Source organism: Echinops telfairi, unplaced genomic scaffold (assembly GCF_000313985.2).
Source record: "Echinops telfairi isolate 266 unplaced genomic scaffold, ASM31398v2 ScPeMD7_7468;HRSCAF=8506_0, whole genome shotgun sequence".
Lineage (NCBI taxonomy): Eukaryota > Metazoa > Chordata > Mammalia > Afrosoricida > Tenrecidae > Echinops > Echinops telfairi.
In genome coordinates, this window is record NW_022111369.1 from 39,123,970 (window position 1) to 39,146,122 (window position 22,153).

Consider the following 22,153-nt stretch of genomic DNA (forward strand, 5'->3'; position numbering starts at 1 on the left):
CCCTTCAATTAACCCCACATGTGTTTATTGGCCAGGTTGGCATAATAAACATTAATTATCTCAGTGTGTCAGGGTTATAGCCCCTCACCATAATTATTAATAATTTATACTGATCAAATCTTCAGAGAAGCTGGCTTTTATGAAGAAGAATGTGGCATCAGGATCGGAGGAAGCTTTTTAACAAGTGAGATATGCTGATAACATAATCTTGCTTAAAGTAAAGAGGATTTGGAGCATTTGCTGATGAATCTCAAGGATTTCAGCCTTAAGTATGGATTACGACTCAACATCTAGAAGACAAAAATTCTCACAACAGGGCCAATTGGTAACACCATGATAAATAGAGAAATGGTTGAAGTCGTCAAGGATTTTGTCTTATTTGGATCCACAATCAATATTCATGGAAACACCAGTGCAGAGATAAAAAATGAATTGTATTAGGTAAATCTGCTACACAAAACCTTTTTAGAGTGCTAAAAAGCAAGGCTGTTACTTTGAGGATGACTAAGGTGAACTTGAATGAAGCCATGGTATTATTAATTGCCTGTTATACATGTAAAATTGGACCTTCAATAAGGAAGATTGAAGAAGAATTGATGCATTTGAATGTGTGCTGCCAAAGAATACTGACAAATACTGTGGACTTCTAAAAGGACAAACTGACCTGTTTTGGAAGACATATGATCAGAGTTCTCCTTAGAGGCAAGGATTGTGAGGCTTTGTCTTACATACTTTGGGCTTATTGTAAAGAGAGACCAGTCCCTGGAGAAGGACATCGTGCTTGTTAAAGTGGAGGAGCAGTGAAAAAAAGGGAGGCCTTCAATGAAGTAAATTGACACAGCCCATTGCAGCAATGGGCTCAGGCCTAAGAGCAGTAGTGAGGTTGACACAGGACTGCTCAATGTTCGTTCTGTGGTATACAGGGTGGCCAGGGTTTGCAGCAAGCTCAACAGCATCTAACAGCAACAACATGCATCACTACATTATGAGTTTTTTTCTTTGTTATCCATGGTGTCTTAGACTAAATGCATCCAGACTGTTCCTTAGAAATAATGATGGTAAGACTTCAACATATTTACTTCAGATATGTCACTGGGGAAGGCCAAACACTAAAAAAGAACATCATGTTTAGTAAAGTAGAAGACACAACACAACAATGTAATAAAACATACAAATGGTTACAAGACTGGTGCAGGACTGCACATTTTATTTTTATAGGTAAAGTCACTGTCATTTGGAGTTTACTTGACTACACCCAACAATAAATACCTATTCATGCTCCAAATATATCTATAGTGTATCAATAATGGCTTCTCAAAATGTGTCTTAGCTAGGACATTGGCTCTCTATTCAAGTACTCCCTCAATGCAAGAACACTTTGTATTATTTAACTGGCATTCCATGATGCTCACCTTCCCGACACGATCACTGAAGACAAAGCAGGTGCCTAAGTAAATGCAGTTAAGAAAGCTGATAGTGCCCAGCTATCAAAAGATATAGTGTCTGTGGTCTTTAAAACTTGAAGGTAAACAAGCATGCATCTAGCTTAGAAGCAACAAAGCCCACATGGAAGAAGCACACCAGCCTGTGTGATCATGAAGATCAGGTATCAGGCATCAAAGGAAAAAAAATTTCATTGTGAATGAGGGGGAGTGCGCAGTGGGGACCCAGAGTCCATCTGTAGGCAACTGGACATCACCTTGCAGAAGAATTGTAGGAAGGAGACAAGGCAGTCAGGGTGCAGCATAGCACCAATGAAACATACAACTTTCCTCTAATTCTTTAATGCTTCCTCCCCCCGCCCCCACCATCATGATCCCAATTCTACCTTACAAATCCAGCTAGTTCAGAGGATGTACACTGGTACAAATAAGAGCTGGAAACACAGGGAATCCAGGACAGATAATCCCCTTAGGGCCAATAATGAGAGTAGCGATTTCAGGAGGGGAAGGGGAAGGTGGAGTAGAAAGGTTAAACCGATCACAAGGATCTACATATAACCCCCTCCCTCGGGGACAGACAATAGGAAAATGGGTGAAGGGAGACATCAGACAATGTAAGACATGACAAAATAATAATAGTTTATAAATTATTAAGGGTTCATGAAGGAGGGAGGATAGGAGAGGGAGGAGGAGGAAAAATGAGGAGCTGATATCAAGGGCTTAAGTAAAAAGAAAATGGTTTGAGAATGATGATGGCAATAAATCTACAAATGTGCTTGATACAATGAATGTATGTATGGATTTTGATAAGAGTTGTATGAGCCTTCAATAAAATGATTTAAATATACATATATATGTTTTATCTGATAAAACTAGTTCCCCCACAACATTACTTTTCTTTCAATTTTTTCTATCATTTTTGGAATTTTAATCATGCCCATTTGCTGGACAATATGAATGACTTTAACTAAGAAATGTTTTTAACTGTTGTTTTCTGTATAATAAAATTGTGAATATAACATAACATTGTAATGTGCTTATATATACACGAGTATATACATGGTAAATTATAGTATTGACTAGTAGTTCATTAATCACATTTCCCTTTCCTCCTGGCAACCAGACAGATGGTATTTCTCATTCTTCCTGATTGGATGAGGTCATTTTACAAGTCCAGATATTAGAATTGATACCAAAGTATTTAAAGCACATTTCTAGGCCCAGCACACAAAGAACCTTCTCCCTGATTTTCCTCCTTTCTTTTCCCTGAACTGAGCACAGATATCGAGGGCAATTCTTGCCATCTGTGTGATGAAAATAATAATTTTTCTACTCGCCTAGGATCCTGATTAAATGCAAGGAGCAGAAAAGGTCCTACTGTGGGTTTAACCGGGACAAGCGACATAAAGTGAGAGAGCTATAATGTTTCAGATTCAATAAAATAAGCCAACATTTTTTTGTTTTATTTTCTTATTTGGCTCACTTAAGACATAATTAAAATTATGTATACTTACGTTTTGTATATGGGCCCATGATCATCCTTTATCTGAAAACACTGTAACCAGAACTATTTGAGAATTTAAAATATTTGGAAATTTATAAGGTAACATGGTATGTATGCTTGTATATATATATAAGTATTCCCAGGCAAGCCTAGGACAACACCCAATAATCAAACACAAATAGTTCTGCAATGAACTAAAAAGATAATCACAAAAAATGGGATAAATACTATGAATAGCATGGTGTCGGTCCAGGTTTATGGCCAAATAAATTACTGCAAACTTACAAAACTCCTTTGGTTTTCAGCATTTTTTAGATTTCAGATTTTTGATTTTAAAAAAAAACCTGTGACCTTGAAACTTACATAAACATTTGTGTTATTGTATTTACTGTAGTCAATCAATGGGCTTTTTAATATTTCAGCTCTTTTGTGTTTATTGAGAGAAATAAGGCATTCTTAATAAAGTTAATTATACTCCTGTTTACTTCTAAACAACAACCCTTCTGCATTGCAGTGTTAAAATATTCACAGGCACTTAGTTCCATATAACTTAATAGGAAAATGAAATTTATTTTCATAATGTTAGTGACCATATGTTAACTTTCCTCCTTTTATGTTCCACAAGTGTTAGTAACTGACAGGGTTTTTTAAATGTTGTATTAAATTTGAAAATGGATAATACTTAGAAAGTATTAAATGGCACCCCTATTCCTTATTACTATGATTATTGCATATTATATAATAAACAATTTTGTCTATACCACTGGACAACATGGTGATTGCTCATAAATAAATTGACTTGCTTAATTAGATGAGCAATTAGTGAAAACATTTAAATGGCAAAACATCTTACACATGCAAAATATTAGGAACTGAAAATCATGCTTGGGTTTCTGTTCAAACTTCAGTACATCAAAGTAAGAGACAAGCTTCAGGAAAAGTATATGTAAATGAAGAAAGACTTGTGCCTAAATACATTTCATTTCAATTAACATGACTACAATTAAAGGTATAATTCAACTTTCATATAAAAATGATTGATACATTCCTATAACACATATATGGAATAACTGAGTGTCTCAAATAAAAATACACTGATCATATCATGTCATAATTGTGAAAGGGTGAAATCCCTTTCTTTCACAACAGTTAAAGGTAAGCCTTTGCAAATGCTCTTCTAGAGCACTACATCAGATGTTGCTGTCAGTCCAGTCTCCAAGCTCCTTTCCCAAGCTACTGTACCCAATTCCAGATGCTGCAGGTGTTAGTGAATAATGGTTCACACCTGCACTCTCTTTGAAAGGATTACCCTTAGTTGACAAGGGTCTTACACTGACAACAATTAATAATTAATTGATAGGGACTGGAAGGGGGAAGAGGGACAAGGTCATCCCCATGCTTTAAGGCAAAACAAACTGTGATACAACTCACACTCCAGAGTTCCCTGTCTGTTCAGACTAAGGCTGGGTTTCAGCTGAAACCGTATCTCAGTCCCCATGTCTTACTGCTTTCTCATGAGAAAAGTTCATAAATAAATTATTTACCCTGAAATAAAACTGTATCTTAGTTTCTGCTTCTAGGAATTCTGATCTAAAACAAAACCAAGCAAAAACCATTGCCATCTAATCAATTTCAACTCAGAGTGGCCCTCTAGAACGAGGTGTAACTGTTCGTTCATTACAGTGTTTGAGATTGAATCTTTCTGAGGGCACAAACAGCCTCTGCTTTCTCCTGAGGAGCAACTGGTGGGTGAACACATGGAGCTGGTAGTTGGCACTCCAATGTCTACCCAACTGTGTCATCCAACAAGCACATGGCATTTATGATTGATTAAGCATGTAGTGCGTGCTAGGTTTCCTCTAAGATGTATTTGGTTATTTTTCTGGTGGCTAACTGTAGAATAATTTTCACAAACAGCTCAGTTCAAATGTATCAGTTCACCTTGTCATTGTGTAGCTTTCACATGCATATGAAGCAATTGTAAGACCATGCTATCATAGCTTTTGAATGATTTAATGAGGTCTTTTATAACAGATGTTTCCCCCATGCAATTTATCTGTTTCTTGAATCCTGCTTCCATAGGCACTAAGTTTTGATGCACATGAATTAAAATTCTGGCCAAGTTCATTTATTTACCATTGATCATGATTTGTCTAGTTGAATATACCTTAGCTTCAATCCAAATTGAACTCAAATCTGCATTGGAGAAAGTATAGACTGAACAAATGCCCCTCAGAATGATAATGGCAAGACTTTCACAGACTTATCAGGAAAAAACAACTTTAAACAGGTAAAGTACAAAGGCAACAAAACTGAGAGAAATCTTCTATGATATGCATTGACAGTGGCTGCAATAATGAGGTTAAACACAAAAAGGTTTATAAAAATGGCATATAACTGCTTGATTGTGTTATAGATTACAACCAAAAACTAAACTCACTTCCATCAAGTCGATGCTAACTCACAGTGACCCATAGGGACTAGCAGAACTTCCTCTGTGAGTTTCTGAGACTGTATCTCTTTATAGGAGTAGAAAATCCCTTCTTTCCCCTTCAGAGGGACAGTTGGTTCAAACTACTGACCTTTGCAGTTAGCAAATGACTACACAAATGGATCATAATATATAGGAACCTTTGCAACAGAAACTAACACCAACAAAAAGAACTAAGGTTTATGTGTGCTCGACATGTTATAGAAATGTATTCTGTAAATAACTCATCAGTATGAAAATTATTCATTTATTGTTATAAATTTGGACATTTGAGCAACAAGCATTTTGCTTAAAATAAGTAAGAAATCTAAATCAAACTCAGGTTAATTGGATTCTATAATCTTTGTTTCTTTATCTGTCCTCTCTGCCTTGGTATCACCTTTTTATCCTGGAAATAAATACAAAACATAAAACTATTCAATTATACTTTTTCTAACAAAATGGAAGTTTATACACATTTTATTTTCTAAACATTGATGTCATTTGTTTGAAATGAAAGTAAGATTGTATGAGTTATGTAGTTTCCAAAAAGGTTTATTAGTGGACAAGCATGAATTCAATTAAAAAGGAAATAAACATCTGTATAATACCTTCATTTACTTGAAAGGGAACGTTTTTTAGAAGTTGGAAAATGGTAAGGAAGGAAAAGATCATGTCAGCACAATGTTATTGGTCACATACAACGCAATCTTATATTTCACCGAGACTCCAACACAGGACATAGATATATTAGGGACTGCCTAATTCATGGGTTTTTCTAACCTAGGTACAGTGGTTTCTTTGAAGGATTCTGAAGGAAAATCTATAAGCAATGTTTTTTATAACAGCTTCAATAATGCATATTTCAAAGCCAAAACTAGTCAGACATATAACTGTTTATGGAGTCAACATTTGGGGGGGAAAATAAGTGTCAACAGGCTCCACTTTCCCAACCCAGAATAGCATGTGACCTTTTATTATAATTCTCATGAGTCTCTGAATAGGAAGGGAATGTTTTATTTTTGTTTTTTTACAGTCTATAAAACAAGGATTCCTCGTTTACTACCATCTCAAAAATAACCCAAAGTTCTTCACCACCCCCACGTAGCCACTCAGAAAGTTATAAAGTTATGCGATATTAAAAAGTTTATAACAGAGGACATATATCTTATATATCTTGGCTTAAAGCAAAAACAAAAGTGGTTTGCACAAAGAGAACATGAATAAAATTTACTATATTTTTAAAAATTATTCCACAAATTATTGCTTTAATATTTTGCTATAATAACTTCACAGTGATCAATAATCATTTGTTTGGTAATAAAATCTGGAAATACATACTTGTCTAACTATCCCTTCAGCGATTTTTTTTCTAAAGAGAAACTCAAAAGTATTCAATGCTCCACTTATTATCAAGAAACTATTGAATTTTCTACATTTATTTTATTTATGATAAGATAGTCTAACAAAGATAAAACCAACTCTCCTTTGGTGCAGAAATCATATTACTTATTGACAAATTGTTGTGTATCTTGTAGTGTGTGTTATTTAATCTTTCTTTTCAAGGCTCAATCAATATTAAGAAGTGGGCATTGTAATGTTACTCATTGGACATTATTTTTGCTAAGAAAAAGTATTGTATTGCTTTTGTGACTTGTAATAGTAGGCAATAAGTGAATCTAAAACTTGAGTGTTGTTATCTACCTTCAATGTCTACACTCTTAATGACTGCGCTATATTGAATCATCTGAAAACAGAATCAAATTTGTCTTCTGGTTATTAAAGTAATCATTATTTCTCTTTTTCCATAAAAATGTCACAAAACACTCCTCCACAACTCCCTGTCAATAGTTCCAACAAAAAAACAAAAGATATTTTAAAATTTTTTTCTCCTAAAATATTACTCAAATCCATCTTTCCCCATATCCATTCTAACGTTTCTAATGTCTGACATGTGATAATGGACTTCCTCCTGATCTACCTCCCTGCCTCAAATCTTATCTCTAACCCCCAATAAACATGTACCTGTCCTCACATACTATTGCCAAAATACTTTAAAAATACATGCCTGGTCACATCATCCATTTGTCTAAATTGTTTCAGTGACAGGTTCTCATCTTCTGGGTATAATATATGCTATTTACTGCAACAATAGGGATTCTACAACATTTCACTGTGCACATGCAGAACTTCTACATATACCAAAAGGCAGATACTTGTACAAACACAATAAGAGGCTATTGCATGATTTAAAATCAGGAAAGATGTGTATCAGGGTTGTATCTTTTCATCATACATATTCATGATGTGTGCTTAGCAAAAAGTCTGAAAAGCTGAACAATAAGAAAAATGTAGTATTGGCATAGGAGGACAGCTCATTAACAATCTGTGATGTAGACGACACAGCCTTGTTTGCCGAAGGCAGAGGATTTGAAACACTTGCTGATGAAAATCAAAGACTACAACCTTTAATATGGAATGCAATCCAATATAAAATATAAAAATCCTCACAACATCGTACTCAAATAGACAAATAGACAACATTGTACTCAACAAATAAAACATTGATGTTTCCAAGCATTTCATTTTGCTTGAGTCCACACTCAGGCTTACAGACATGGCAGTACAGATAGCAGATATATTGCAGTGCACAGATCTGCTACACCAGAACTCAAGTGTTGAAGAGCAAGTATGTCACTTTGAAGACTAAGATGAACCTTACCCAAGTCAAGGTATTTTGATTTGTTTCATATTCATTTGAAAGTTGGACAATGGATGAGGAAGGCCAATGAAGAGTTGATGCATTTTATTTATGATATTGTCAAAGAATATTGAAGTAGCATGCACTGCCAGAAGAAGAGATAAAAATGGTCTTAGAAGAACAGTCCAAATGCTCTTTAGAAGCCAGGATGGCCAGACTTCATCTCACATATTTTGGACATGTTATCAGAATAGACAAGTCCCTGGAAAAGGAAATCATATTTTGTAAGGTAGAGGGTCAGCAAAAAGAGGGACTCCCTACACAAGATAGAGTGACACAGTAACTGTAACCATGGACTCCAACATAACAATTTTAAAGATGAAGCAGGACTGGCAGTGCCGGGTTCTATTATTCATAGGGTCATTATGAGTGGGAACAAACTCAAGGGTACCAAACAAAAACTACAGCGTAGCAAAGACACATTAGATTCCTTAAATCAGGCTGTTGTGCATCTCTTGGATTACTTGCCCTCTCCCTTGAATTAAAAGATATTTTCAAGGTACAATTTTGGTAACCAATGAAATGTGAAATCTATGGTGTGTAAGAGACAACAATTAATTTTAGCTATAAATTAATTTTAATTTACTGAGGGATGGAATCCCTGGGTGGTGTAAATTGTTAACCGACTCGTCTTCTAGCAAACCGGTTGGAGTTTTAAGTCCACCTGGGGGTGCTTTTTTTAAGCCCTAGAGATTTACTTCCAAAATTTTAGCCAGTTCTATGCTGACACATCAGGGGTCACTATGAATTGTAATTGATCAAACAGCAAACAATTTGATAGATGCTGCTGTAAGGTGTCATCAAGTCTTTTCTGACTCATAGCAATCCCTGCACAACAGAATAAAGCATGGTCCAGTCAGCCCTATGCCATCCTCACAGTTCTTGCTAATGTTTGAAGCCATTGTTGCAGCCCTTGTGTCAATCCATCTGGTCAAGGATCTTCCTCTTTATCACTGATCCTCTTCTCTACCAAGCTATCTGCCAGTAGTGTGGAAAATCATATTTGGGTAGATTCAGGAGATGTTTTTTGTTTTTTCTGCATTTACCTATTTAACATTTCAGTCTTTTCAATAGATATCACTCTCTACTTACTCACTGTCATTGAGGGGATTCTAACTTCCAGTGCCCTATAGGACAGGGTAGATCTACCTCTGTGAGTGCCTGGGAATGTAACTCTTTATGGAGTCGAAAATCTAATATTTCTCCAGTGGAGGAGCTGGTGGTTTTGAACTGATGACCTGGCACTTGGCAGTGCGACCCATAACCACAAAGGCTACTCTTGTCCAAAATCAGACTCAGAATCTCTGGGATTCCTTCCTGACTTTCTTTTAGTACATCTCTCAAGGTGTGGCAACGCCACCTACGTATCTGTAAGACTCAGAGCTACCAAATGCCAATCCTTCTGCTTTTCACACCTCTCTCAGTCATAGGCTAACTATCAATACATTGTGTCAAATTTTCTATTAATTCACCAATCAATGATCATCAATTCATTGTTTCTGACATCTTCTTAGGAGCCCTGTTGGCATAAGAGGTTATGCATTTGGCTGCTAATCAACAGCCCAACAGTTCAAACACACTATATGCTCTGGGGACAAAAATGAAGGCTCTCTGCTCCCATAAACATTTACAGCCTTGGAAACCAACAGAGGCCATTACAACCTGTCTTAAATGGGTGCTATGAGTCAGAATTGACTCAGAGACAGTGAGTGTGGGGATTGGCTCAACTTCCGTGTTGTCTCCAAACCCAAAACAAACTCACTGCCATTGAGTCAATCCTACCTCACAGTGACCCTATAGTACAGGGTACAACTGCCCCTTTGGGGTTTTGAGACTGCAATTTTTTAAATCATTTTATTAGGGGCTCATACAACTCTTATCATAATCCATACATACATCAATTGTGTAAAGCACATTTGTACATGCATTGCCCTCATCATTCTCAAAACATTTGCTCTCCACTTAAGGCCCTGGAAACAGCTCCTCATTTTTCCCCTCACTCCTCCCTCCCTCATGAACCTTTGATAATTTATTAATTATTATTCTGTCATATCTTGCCCTGTCTTACATCTCCCTTCACCTACTTTTCTGTTGCCCGTGCCCCAGAAAAGAGGGTATATGTAGATCCTTGTAATCGGTTCCCCCTTTCCAACCCACTCTCCCTCTACGCTCCCAGTATCGCCCCTCACACCACTGGTCCTGAAGGGATCATCCTCCCTGGATTCCCTGTGTTTCCAGTTCCTATCTGTACCAGTGGTACATCCTCTGGTCTAGCCAGACTTGCAAGGTAGAATTCGGATCATGATAGTGGGGGTGGAGGGGAGGAGGAAGCATTTAGGAACTAGAGGAAAGTTGTATTTTTCATCGTTGCTACATCGCACCCTGACTGGCTTGTCTCCTCCGAGACCCCTCTGCAAGGGGATCTCCAGTGCCCTACAAATGGGCTTTGGGTCTCCACTCTGCACTACCCCACTCATACACTATGGTAAGATTTTTTTTTTCTGATGATGCCTGATACCTGATCCCTTCGACACCTCGTGATCACACAGGGTGCTGTGCTTCTTCCATGTGGGCTTTGTTGCTTCTGAGCTAGATGGCAGCTTGTTTACCTTCAAGTCTTTAAGACCCCAGATGCTATATCTTTTGATAGCCGGGCACTATCAGCTTTCTTCACCACATTTGCTTATTCACCAGCTTTGTCTTCAGTGGTTGAGTCAGGAAGGTGAGCATCATAGAATGCCAATTTAATAGAAGAAAGTATTCTTGCATTGAGGGAGTACTTGAGTGGAGGTCCAATGTCCTTCTGTAACCTTAATACTAAACCTATAAATATATGCACGTAGATCTATTTCCCCATCCTCATATATAAATATATTTGCATATATCTTTATGGGAATAAAAATCCTTCCCTGGAGAAGCTGGTCTTTTCGAACTGCTGACCTTATAAGAGGTAGCAGTCCACTGCATGAACCTCTGCATTACTGGGAGGGACCCCCAGTTGCTACTTAAAAAAACAAACAAAAAACCCTCACAACCGTGGAGTCAACTCGGACCCACAGCAAACCTACAGAGCAGGGCGGAACTGCATTGTTGGCTTCTGAGTCTGTAACTCTGTATGAGACTCGAGAGCCTTTTCTTCCTCCTGCAGAGGGGTTGGTGGCTTCGAATTGCTGATCTGGGTTAGCTGTCCAACCTATTACACCTCTGTTTTCTGGGTTTGGGCCGTCCAATGCATCTGGACTGTGAACATATTGATCTACTCAGTCTGGAAATACGATTATATTTACTCCTACTCGACTTATGCACACACAATAAGAAATTTTTTGTGTGTTTTATCTTCCCAATCCTTATTATGGTGTCATTTTTATATCTTTTTATTATTACTAAGTTCCACAAGGCATTCATTACCTATTTGATCTCCAGCAAGTAAATATAATTCCACAAAACCAATGATCATTATCCTTATGCTGAGTAATTGAATAAATTAGTAGTTAGATTTGGATAATAAGATATCCTGGCTCCTGTTTTGGTAGCAAGAAGCATAGAGTCAGTGAAAGCATGTGTTTGGATTGTGCTAGTCCGGGAAGACTAGAGAAACAAATCCAGGGAGACTCATATGTGTATAGGAAAGAGCTTTATATTCAAGAACAATTGAATATTGAGAAAACATACTAGCCCAGCTCAAGTCCACAAGTCCAAAATTAGCCCATATGTCCTATACTAGTCCATATTCCTTTTAAGACTCACACAGCCACACAATAATGCCGAATGCAGGAAGATCACAGGCCAGTGGGTGTAAAGTCTGGGGATCCAGTGGTTGTAGAAGCATCTCAGTGCTGGCAAGGGTCTCCACATGGCTCCTGCAGCTCCCAGGGCTCTGGCTGCATCAGCGTAGCACCATCAGACTCATCCTCAGTAATGTCTCACAGGGAGTGAGCGTGTGCCCCACTTCCAACATGCTATTTATCTCCTTAGTGCCTCCAAATGAGGTCATCAAGCTTTGACCTGATTGACAGGCTAAACTCCACCCTTTCACACTTAAGTCTCAAACTAACAACAGATTATGTAACTACCACAGACCACCCCTTGTCAATTTGACAGTCTCATAAAACTCTTTATCCATATAGAATTTTCAAACAAACAATAATAAAATCATATCCGTACCTAACAGGATAAAACTAAAGTGCATACAATTCATTATGTGCAACCCTCATTTAAACATAACTTTCTATAAGTGAACAAAAGTATCCTATACTTTTGTGAACACCTACACCATAATCCTATGAACATATTCTTATGAATATATTCCCATACCTATGAAAGTTTGTAAGCCAGCCACTTTATGCTTTTATCCACCCAATTTTGGGAATCCAATTTCTTTACTGCCCACTTATATCAGATCAAATGTAGGAAAACTAGGATAATTAAGTCACAGATACCAAAGTGGGAGAGAAAAACACATTATTCAACTAGAAACATCCCTCTGAGAAATCTAGATAAAAACTGGGAATTACTTGATAAGGAATAAGTTTATCTCTTTAATTTCTAAGTAGTCCTTTCTTCATGCAATCATTACTCTAAATTTTGCCTAAGCCCCTATCATTAGCATAAAATATTCTTAAGACATTATATCTTCATTCAAACATTCTCTGATGTTACCGCATCTATTAACACATTTCTGAAAGTCATAGGAAAAAAAATCCCTTATTCTCACCCCCTTTTAAAAGTGTAATTTCCATATAATTTTCTCAGAAAATACATTTTGTAATATCTCACCTATTTGCAAAATGTGTTTAACTTGGGATTGTCTCGCTCTACATTCACCTACATCACTGTGATTTATTGCACATATGATTTTACACATATCAAGGACAAGATCATGTTTAGCATGCTTTCCTGAGCACTTATCATAAATGTATACATAATAAAGGCATTATTGTGATGGCAATGTTAGACACGCTATCATGTGAGCAACCAGAAAACTACATTCCTTCTTCGGAAATAAATACAACCTGACTATGACTGAAAGGGAAATGATTAAATGAATCAATCTATCCTTTTAGACATTTTTTAATTTTCAGAAAAGAGGTAGAACTATTTTCACACATAAATTACTCATATTAGAAATATAATTGTTTTAGGGGCTACCACAAAGTATGGAGCTGAGTGCCTGCATTGGAGAAACCATAGGGGTCAGCACATCTGAGTGCAATGAACAGTCTCCCCCGGGGAAACCACCCTCATGATCATGGACTCTCTCCTGCCAGGTCAGTGTGAAAATAGAATTCAAGTTACAATTCTTGAAAATATATTCATTACTTCAACCATTTGAAGCAATACACAACAGAAATATTTGTAAGCATCTTGCTACATGAATATCATAGGAAGTTCAATGTTTCATCCGATGGAAATACATGAAATATCATAGCAATTAAAAACAGGAATTTGGGGGTATGTAATAAAATATGCATTATTATGTAAGATATTGAATATTTAAATATGTGTTTATGTGTGTGAAATTGCGTGACATTCATAAAGAGTATTGATTCTTGACTACAACCAGAGTGTTTTTGCCTTAAACAGACTTTTTAAAAAGGATTTGTTCAAACTATGCTAACAGTATCTGAATTAGTGAGTCACTAGGAGCTTTAAAAACGTATATTATTCAAGAAATTTTATTCTTAATGTAGTAATTATAAAGTTCTAATTACCATAAAAGCCTATTTCTTCCCGGGATATAGCTGTGGGACTACATGTCAAAGTAGTAGGATTTGGGGAATGATAAGAATGTATATAATAAGCAAATGAATAACTTAAGGATTGATTGGAAGTTTAGGGTTACAGGGTCCATGGGAGTGCGAGATGGATGGTTTTCGGAGCTACAAACTCTACAGAAGAATAAAGCCAAGGTCTAAATGGAAAAAGCTAAGAAACACTGCAGTGGGTGTACCACAGGGAGAAGCGGGACACCCAAACAGAAATCAGCACTGTCTAATAGACTTGAAACCTGAGATCATTAAATGTGAAAACAAAATAAAAAGCTGTTAGTGTAGGATGAATGAAACAATGTAAACTTCCTAACTACATTTAAAGAAAATTACTCCAACACTGCTGTGGAATTAGTCCTTCCAGCCTCATTAGAACAAAATCCACTGCTGTGGAGTCCATTTCCAACTCATAGCAACCTGTAGGATGGAGTGGAAGTACTCTGTAGGGTTTCTAAAGCTATAAATCTTTAGGAAAACAGATTGTAACATCTTTCTCCCATAAGACAGTTTTGGGGATCAAACTCCCCACCTTTCAGTTAGCAGCCAAGTCCATTAACCAGTGTGCCATTAGGGCCCCAAGCCTTATGAGATCATATAAATCAATTACATGAGTTATAAAATGATATGATAATTTTTTTCTAGCATGTACTTTTAATAAGATGGACCAAATAGAGTAGCAAATATGCCTCTGAAATGAATTCCTTAATTTATTTTTACCCACACATTATGTAAGAATAACTTACTGGCTAAGAAATAATAATTTCCCTCATTGAGTTAACTATTGGCCATATGTGGCTGTCAACCTCATGTTTGCCAAAAGTGAATTAAAAGAGATTCAAATCCCATGAATATTTAATATTTTATAAGATCACTTTAAGATCTGCCTATCCATTCAGTAAATGGCTTTTAAGTAAGCTTACGATTCTAATAATTAGATCTATCTAAAATATTTTGTATTCTGTTTTTAAAAGTTTTCTATAAAACCATTTAGTATATTCACGAAGACAATACAGGGAAATTGAAAATCCATCATAAGTGCCACCCCTTTGGTAGACATTACAGATTATGCTTATGATAATATAAAAAGATCCAAAGGTCCAAATTAGTGACCGTAATTTGTTTTCATAATTGGACAAGATACAATTTTCAAGTCAATAACCATCAGCTAATATTGTTATTTGTTGCCAGCAGGGCAGTTATGTGTCATAGTAACCCCATTAAAAACAAAGTGAAATATTACCTCTTTCTGCAACATTTTTATGGTTGTTCATGTTTTTCAGTCCATTGTTGCAGCCAATACATTCATTGAGTGCCTTCTAGTGTAGGCAAGGAGCCCTAGTGGTGAAGTCACTAGGCATTTAGCTGCTAACTAAAATCTCAATGACTTGAACCCACAAGCTGCTTCACAAGAAAAATATTTGGCAGTCTGGTTTCAAAAATATTACAGTTTGGAAACCCTAAGTAGTATCTGTACTCTGTCCTATGGAGGCACTACCACTAGGAATCACCTTGGAAGCAATGGGTTTGGTTTTGCAGGCTTTTCCAGACTAGTGAGCTCATCTTGCAGCATTAGATTGGATAATACTCTATTTTTATGTATACTGTTTGCATTAGCTAATTTGAGGAAATCGATTTTCAGAACTCTCTTTCCAGCCTGTCTCCGTGTGGAAAAAGTTCTTCTGAAGCTAGTCTAGCATGGATAACACTGATGGTATCTGAAATACCACTGTCAAACTTCCAGCATCATAGCAAGGCCAGTGCCACCAGACCACGAGAGGGGATAGCAGGAGGGTGGGATGGTAAAAGGGAGATGACGTAACGGAATCCAGGAAGAAAGTGTCTGGAAACTGATTGTGGTAGCAATTGTGCAATACTTAATGTGCTTGAACTATGCAACGATGTGATATATGTATTAACTCCTAATTAATTTTAAGATAAAACATAGCTTAATATTATCCATTTGGAACAAAAACTCCTAGGCTGTGCACAAGCTATCATTCAATACTGTATCTAACTGCAAAAGTTCTCAAACAATGACTTCCCTTTTTTGAAGACAGTTAATTATTTATTTTAGATTTATTTATTTATTTTTCACTGTTTCAGCTGCATACAATTTACATATTATGCATTTCAATAGTTCGCAATAGTTGTGCAACCATCACCACTTTCAATTCCAGGACATTTCTTCTTTCTTATACCCTTTGGTGTTAGCTTTCCATTGCCTACCAACTACTCCTGCCATGTCTCTTTGAAGCTATAATTCAGTTGTTGTCTCTATAGGTTTACCTAGCCTGGATTTCATATACAGAAAAACATACATAATCAAAACAAAGCAGAAACAAATTGTTTCTTTTTATATTCCCTAATTCAACTTTCTCTTTTCTAAGCTAAATTTTTTTTTAAATTAATGACTTGACTTTTCTATTAGTATTTCTAAAACAATACAAAATTAACAAACACTGAACAGAGCTATTATTTCCTAAAATCTTCATTCCTCACAAAATCCCCTATCACAGTAAATGGCACCATCATCATCCAATTGTTCAGCCCCAAACTTGAAGCTACTCTAATTCCCTCTTTCTTTAACATTCCCCATTCAATCCACCAGGGAATTGGTTTGCTCTGCCTCCAAAACACAGGCAAAGTTCAGTAACATTACTCCTCTCAACTACATCTTGTATGAAGAATTCACTCTGCCCAGTTTAATAAGGACCTTCCTTTAGTTTTTTGTTTGTTTGGTTTTCCTTCCATTCTAGTCTTCCTGCAAGTACAGAGCAGAAATGATAACAGTCTTTCTAAAGTGTAAACCAGACCAGGTCAAATTTCTGCTTAAGATCCTCCATGGACTTTCTATTACACTGAGAATAAAGGCCAAGTTTTTAAAACATCTATATGCTCTAAATACTTAGTTTCCCAAACTTGGTTGATTATTGGAATCATAATAGGATCTAGTGAGATCACAGGCCCCTCGGCTCTTCCCCCTAAAGATTGTGATTCAGTTTCTTCTACATGGAGCCCAGGAATCCGTAATTTCCCTAGATCCCCCAGGTGGTTCAAAAAATTAGTTAAGGTTGATAACCTACACTCTAGATGCATGCTTTCCCCCCCTAATATTCTCTGTCTCCATATTCACGGAGTCAGTCATTCAAGTCTTTTTGGCATTTCTTGAATGTGCTATGAGTACTGATATCTCATAGGCTCTCCATTTGTTTTCCCTTCTGCGTGGGATCTCTCCCTCCTAACTCTATACCTGAACTGGGCATGTCTCCCTTCCAGCTTCGTGGCTGTCTTCATCATATTCAAGTCCCAGTCAGTGATGCCTCGGTAATGTTATTATCAAATGTAACTATCCAATGTAATTATCCAATCTCCCTATTTTACATTCTCAGTATCATTTACTTAAGGATAAAATTAATTACTTGACATTTGTTTGTCTTACTTATTTTCCTTCTTTCCCCCTCTAAAATAGAAACCCTGTAAGGTCATGGCCTTGGACATTATCTCATGTCCCAATGACCAAAAGAGTGTCAGGATTGAGATGGTGTGCAAGAAACAGCTCTTGAGTGAGTGGAAAATGGATAGGAGTTGGGCAAGGAAAATAGGAACAATTTAATTTTGAAAGCTATTATAATAATTTATTAATACACGGTGGTGACTTGAATCAAAGCAAATGATAAGTGGGATGTGATACAGGTTTTGCTTTGCTGTACTTCACAGAACACACAGGTTCATTTGACCTGGGTAAGAGAACATAGGAAACCTGTCATAACTGATAATCTTCCAATGTGGGTTATTGATGGAAGTATTCTATTACGCCTCGTTGAAGGACATACCAGTAAGATACCTGTGGTAGATATATAATCGTTGGTCAATTTGAGGATTAAGAGTGAAGGGGCGGAGTCTAGCTTATCAATCAGATCATAGCCCATGAGGCCTCTGTGTGGGTGTGGCCTTCTCCTGAGAATTCTGAGAAATCCATTACTTCCTCCTTGGAGGCAGGAGACATTTCTCTCTCTGACACTCCCTAGGAGACTTAGCAGCTGACAAGACACGTGGACCCACCCTGATGCAGAGAACCAGCACTGAGATGGTTTCAATGCCACTGGATCCAAAGACTTTCTACCCACTGACCTGTGATCTTCTACATTTGGCGTCAATGCATGTGTTTCTTGAGTCTGAAGAGGACTTTATAGATTGGTATTAGACATGTGGGCTAATATCGGACTTATGGACTTGATCTGGACTGGGCTGGGATGTTTTCTCAATGTTCAATTGCTCTTGTATATAAATATCTTTCTTATACACATATGTGTGTGTGTCCATGGATTTGTTTCTCTAGTCTACCCAGACTAACACAATACTCATATTAAAAAGATTTTTTTAGAAAAGTCTACCATTGTGATTAGAAATCTGGGCTCTGCCTCTCTAAAGTTGTTTGTGCTTGCTGGTTTTATTGTTTCACTTGTGATTCAAATTTTCAATGCAATGGAATATGCTTTCTACCTTTACTGTGCCACAAATTTGTTTTTGTCAAATATTAAAGAAAAGCAAGCAAGTCTACCTGCTTCCAAACCAATGCATTTATTTTAGCTTACCCTTGTCTAAATAATCAGATAAAATTCAAATGTTTTTGTTATAATTTTTGAGGATCTCAAGAATCTAATCTCTATTCATTTTTCCAGCCTCAAATACCACTTGCCCTATATTCAACCTTACTGAACACATCTTAGCAGCAACCTGCTGGACTTATAGATATTTATACATGCTTTTCCATTTTCAGATATTCTAACCCTATTTTAAATCACATTCAGGCTAGTCCTCAAAGAAACATTTTCTGATTGTAAGTCTGGGTAAATTCTTTTCAATTATCTAATCAAGGTAATAGTTTTCTATGTTTTGTTTTGTTTATTGGTGGGGGGGATTACAATGAATACATAAAAATTTAGTTGGCATAAGAAACTTTCAATGACTCTGACAGTGAGGAAAAGTCTTAGCTCTTTATTGAGAAAAATTGGTAAAATAGACCTACTAAAATTTTTGCATCATATTTCTTCTGATTATTTTACTGCATATCATTCAGTTACTTATTACAGTTTCAGACAGCATCAGTGTTTGTCTTCCTCATTATCTTTGATATCAAAATATGAAGATTTACAAAAACAGATATCACTACATACAATATTGACAAAATGTAAAATTAAATATGTATTACAAATCATATTAAAAATATTCATGTATTTGATCTAGTCTATTTAAATAAAGCAAAAGCATATTCTCTGTGATTCAACCTTGTACTTCTCTATCATGTAGTCTATTACACATCTTGTAAGGGAGGAATTATTCAATATCTTCATATTATATAGGTATGTATCAAATCTGGAGGAACGTGTGTAAGATAAACCAAAGAAGCAAGGAGTTTCAATCTAGGGCTAGCTCAAAAGTGGAGACAACTAATCTGCCTAGTATAGGCATTTTTCTCTGTAATGGATATTTAGAATCCCGTTTTTAACTATTTATCTATTTCTAGAGATATAAATGGAAACTAAAAATAACAACTCTGTTCTACACATTCCTATAATACATAAATCATATATACTTTTAGCTATTGGCTGAAAGGTACTCACGCTCACTTTTCCAGTACGATTGTCCTCTTCTCTCCCGGCCAGGGCCTTCAAAAAGTTATCTTGCAGGTTTTTGCCAGCACTTGTTAGTGTTCTGTAAAAAAACAAGCAGCTAGTTGTAATACACTAGATAACAAATATGTTTAAAATACTCTGGGCTAACAAACAGGAGCCCTGGTGATGTAATGCAGTACTATTTTGTATAACATTATTGTTTGAAAAACAATCTGTAATGCAGTTCTATTTTGCATACATAGGATTGTCATGAATGTTGCTAGTGAGTCTTTATTTACAAAAATATTGCAATTAAGTTTATAAGTAACATGTATGCCCATATCAGCATTCATGCCAGATAGTGCTAATTTCATTACATGTCTATTTGATTCTTTTATTACACTTTGAATACTCAACAAATATAAAGCTTTATTCTTCACAAAATAATTTTAAATTACCTATAGTTGAATAAGGTGAGAGTGGAATAAGGAGATTAAAACTAGAAGGGTAAGCCATTATAGTTACTAGAATAGTGTATTAAGTTTGATTCTATGAGTAGGGATGATCCGGGGCAGGGAGTGGGGAGGGCGTTATCTCAGTCAGAAAAATGGAAGAATTAAAACAATTAAGGCGGGGGAGTGGGGGGAGGACTTGTTTCTACAAATAAAGCTTAACAGAAATTCATCACAAATTATTCCAATCAAGCAATATTGGACCACATAATAGACAACGAGCCTAGGGGTCATATCCAAAATAGTAATCCATGCTCCATATGGAGATTTTCTACATATTCAAGCAATGTTTTATTAGATGTCTACAATGTACCAGGAAAAGGACCTGGCTGTAAAGTGAACTAAGTGAGAGGCTACTGGTAAGTACCCACCAGCTGCTCAGCAGAAGAAAAGAGAATCAAATAAATAAATAAATAAACAAATAAATTAAGGAAAAGAGAAAAGAGAATCAGTCTGCTTCTGTACATGTTTAAATCCTCAGATCTCCTATAGATCAGTTCTACTCTGTATTATAGGCTTTCTTTTTTTTTTGTCGAGTGAAGTGTGTGACTTTCATGATTTTTAAAAAATAACTTTATTGGGGACCCTTACAGCTCTTATCACAATCCATACATACATTGTGTCAAGCACATGTGTACATTTGTTGACATCATCATTTTCTTTTTTTTTAATCATTTTATTGGAGGCTCATACAACTCTTATTACAATCCATACATACATCAATTGTGTAAAGCACATTTGTACATGCATTGCCCTCCCCTCATCATTCTCAAAACATTTGCTCTCCACGTAAGCCCCTGGCATCAGCTCCTCATTTTCCCCCTCCCTTCCCCTCCCTCATAAACCCTTGATAATTTATAAATTATTATTTTGTCATATCTTGCACTGTCCAATGTCTCCCTTCACCCACTTTTCTGTTGTCTGTGCCCCAGGGAGGAGGTTATATGTAGATCCTTGTAATTGGTTCCCCCTCCTATAGGTTTCCTATGAATGGGAATAAACTCAAATACAATGAATTGCTATCTCGGAATTATACTGTAAACTATATCAGGGTAACTAGGAGCCCTTGTGTTTATTTGTTTTTTTTTTAAATCATTTTACTGGGGGAGCCCTAGTGTTATAATGGAATATAAGCTGGTTCAGCAATACCAACAGTTCAGAATCAATTTGTTCAAAGAATACTTTGCAACTATGAGAAATACAGCATGGAAGAGAGCAACATAAGTGAAAAATGGACTTGGTGATTGCCTTGATGTCCAGAGTGAAAGAGAGATGAAGGTTTACTTAAATCTAGGTGAACATGCGTATGCTGGAAACTTGATGGCACAGTGGGGAGAGTTTTCAACTGCTCACAAAAGATCCCCGCCTTGAGCCACCAGCCTAATGATTTTATTAACCTAGAAATACTACTGTGTCCTCTTTTACTTCTTTATAGCTTTAGGTGCCTTGGCTTAGGGCAGTGGTTTTCAACCTGTGGGTCGCGACCCCTTTGGGGTCAAACAACCCTTTCACAGGGGTTGCCTGATTCAGAACAGTAGTAAAATTACAGTTATGAAGTAACAATGAAAATAATTGTATGGTTGGGGAGGTTACCACAACATAAGGAACTATATTAAAGGGTCATGACATTAGGAAGGTTGAGAACCATTGGCTTAGAGGATCAGTTCAACTAATAATCAAAACACCTAAAACACATATAGAAATGACCACTAATGCGTAGCAATTGGGGTTCTTGGTGGCACGGTGGGTTCTGCATTGGACTGATAACTGCAAGGTGGGTGGTTTAAACCCACCAGCTGTCTGGGGGAGAAATGTAAGGTTTTCTGTTCCCATAAGGGATCAGGGATCAGGCATCATCTAAACAAAAAATCTTACCATAGCGAATGTGGGGAGGAGTGAGAAGTGGGGACCCAAAGCCCATTTGTAGGGCACTGAAGATCCCCTTGCAAAGGGGTCTCGGGGAGGAGATGAGCCAGACTGGGTGCGATGTAGCAATGATGAAAAATACAACTTTCCTCTAGTTCCTAAATGTTTCCTCCCGACTCCAACTACCATGACTCGAATTCTACCTTGCAAGTCTG

The 22,153-nt window shown here is 36.7% G+C and overlaps 1 protein-coding gene and 1 non-coding gene across 2 annotated transcripts in view; both read right to left on the bottom strand.

Moving 5' to 3' along the window:
* Positions 1-22,153, bottom strand: part of CFAP299 (cilia and flagella associated protein 299) — a 683,777-nt gene that overhangs the window by 457,885 nt on the left and 203,739 nt on the right. The window contains exon 3 of the mRNA XM_030888618.2: positions 19,570-19,660. Within this exon, the coding sequence (XP_030744478.1) occupies positions 19,570-19,660 (91 nt within the window). The remainder of the gene's footprint in view (positions 1-19,569; positions 19,661-22,153) is intronic.
* LOC115873452 lies at positions 13,295-13,452 on the bottom strand. Its single transcript, XR_004048446.1, has one exon. It is a non-coding gene; the product is annotated as a U1 spliceosomal RNA (small nuclear RNA).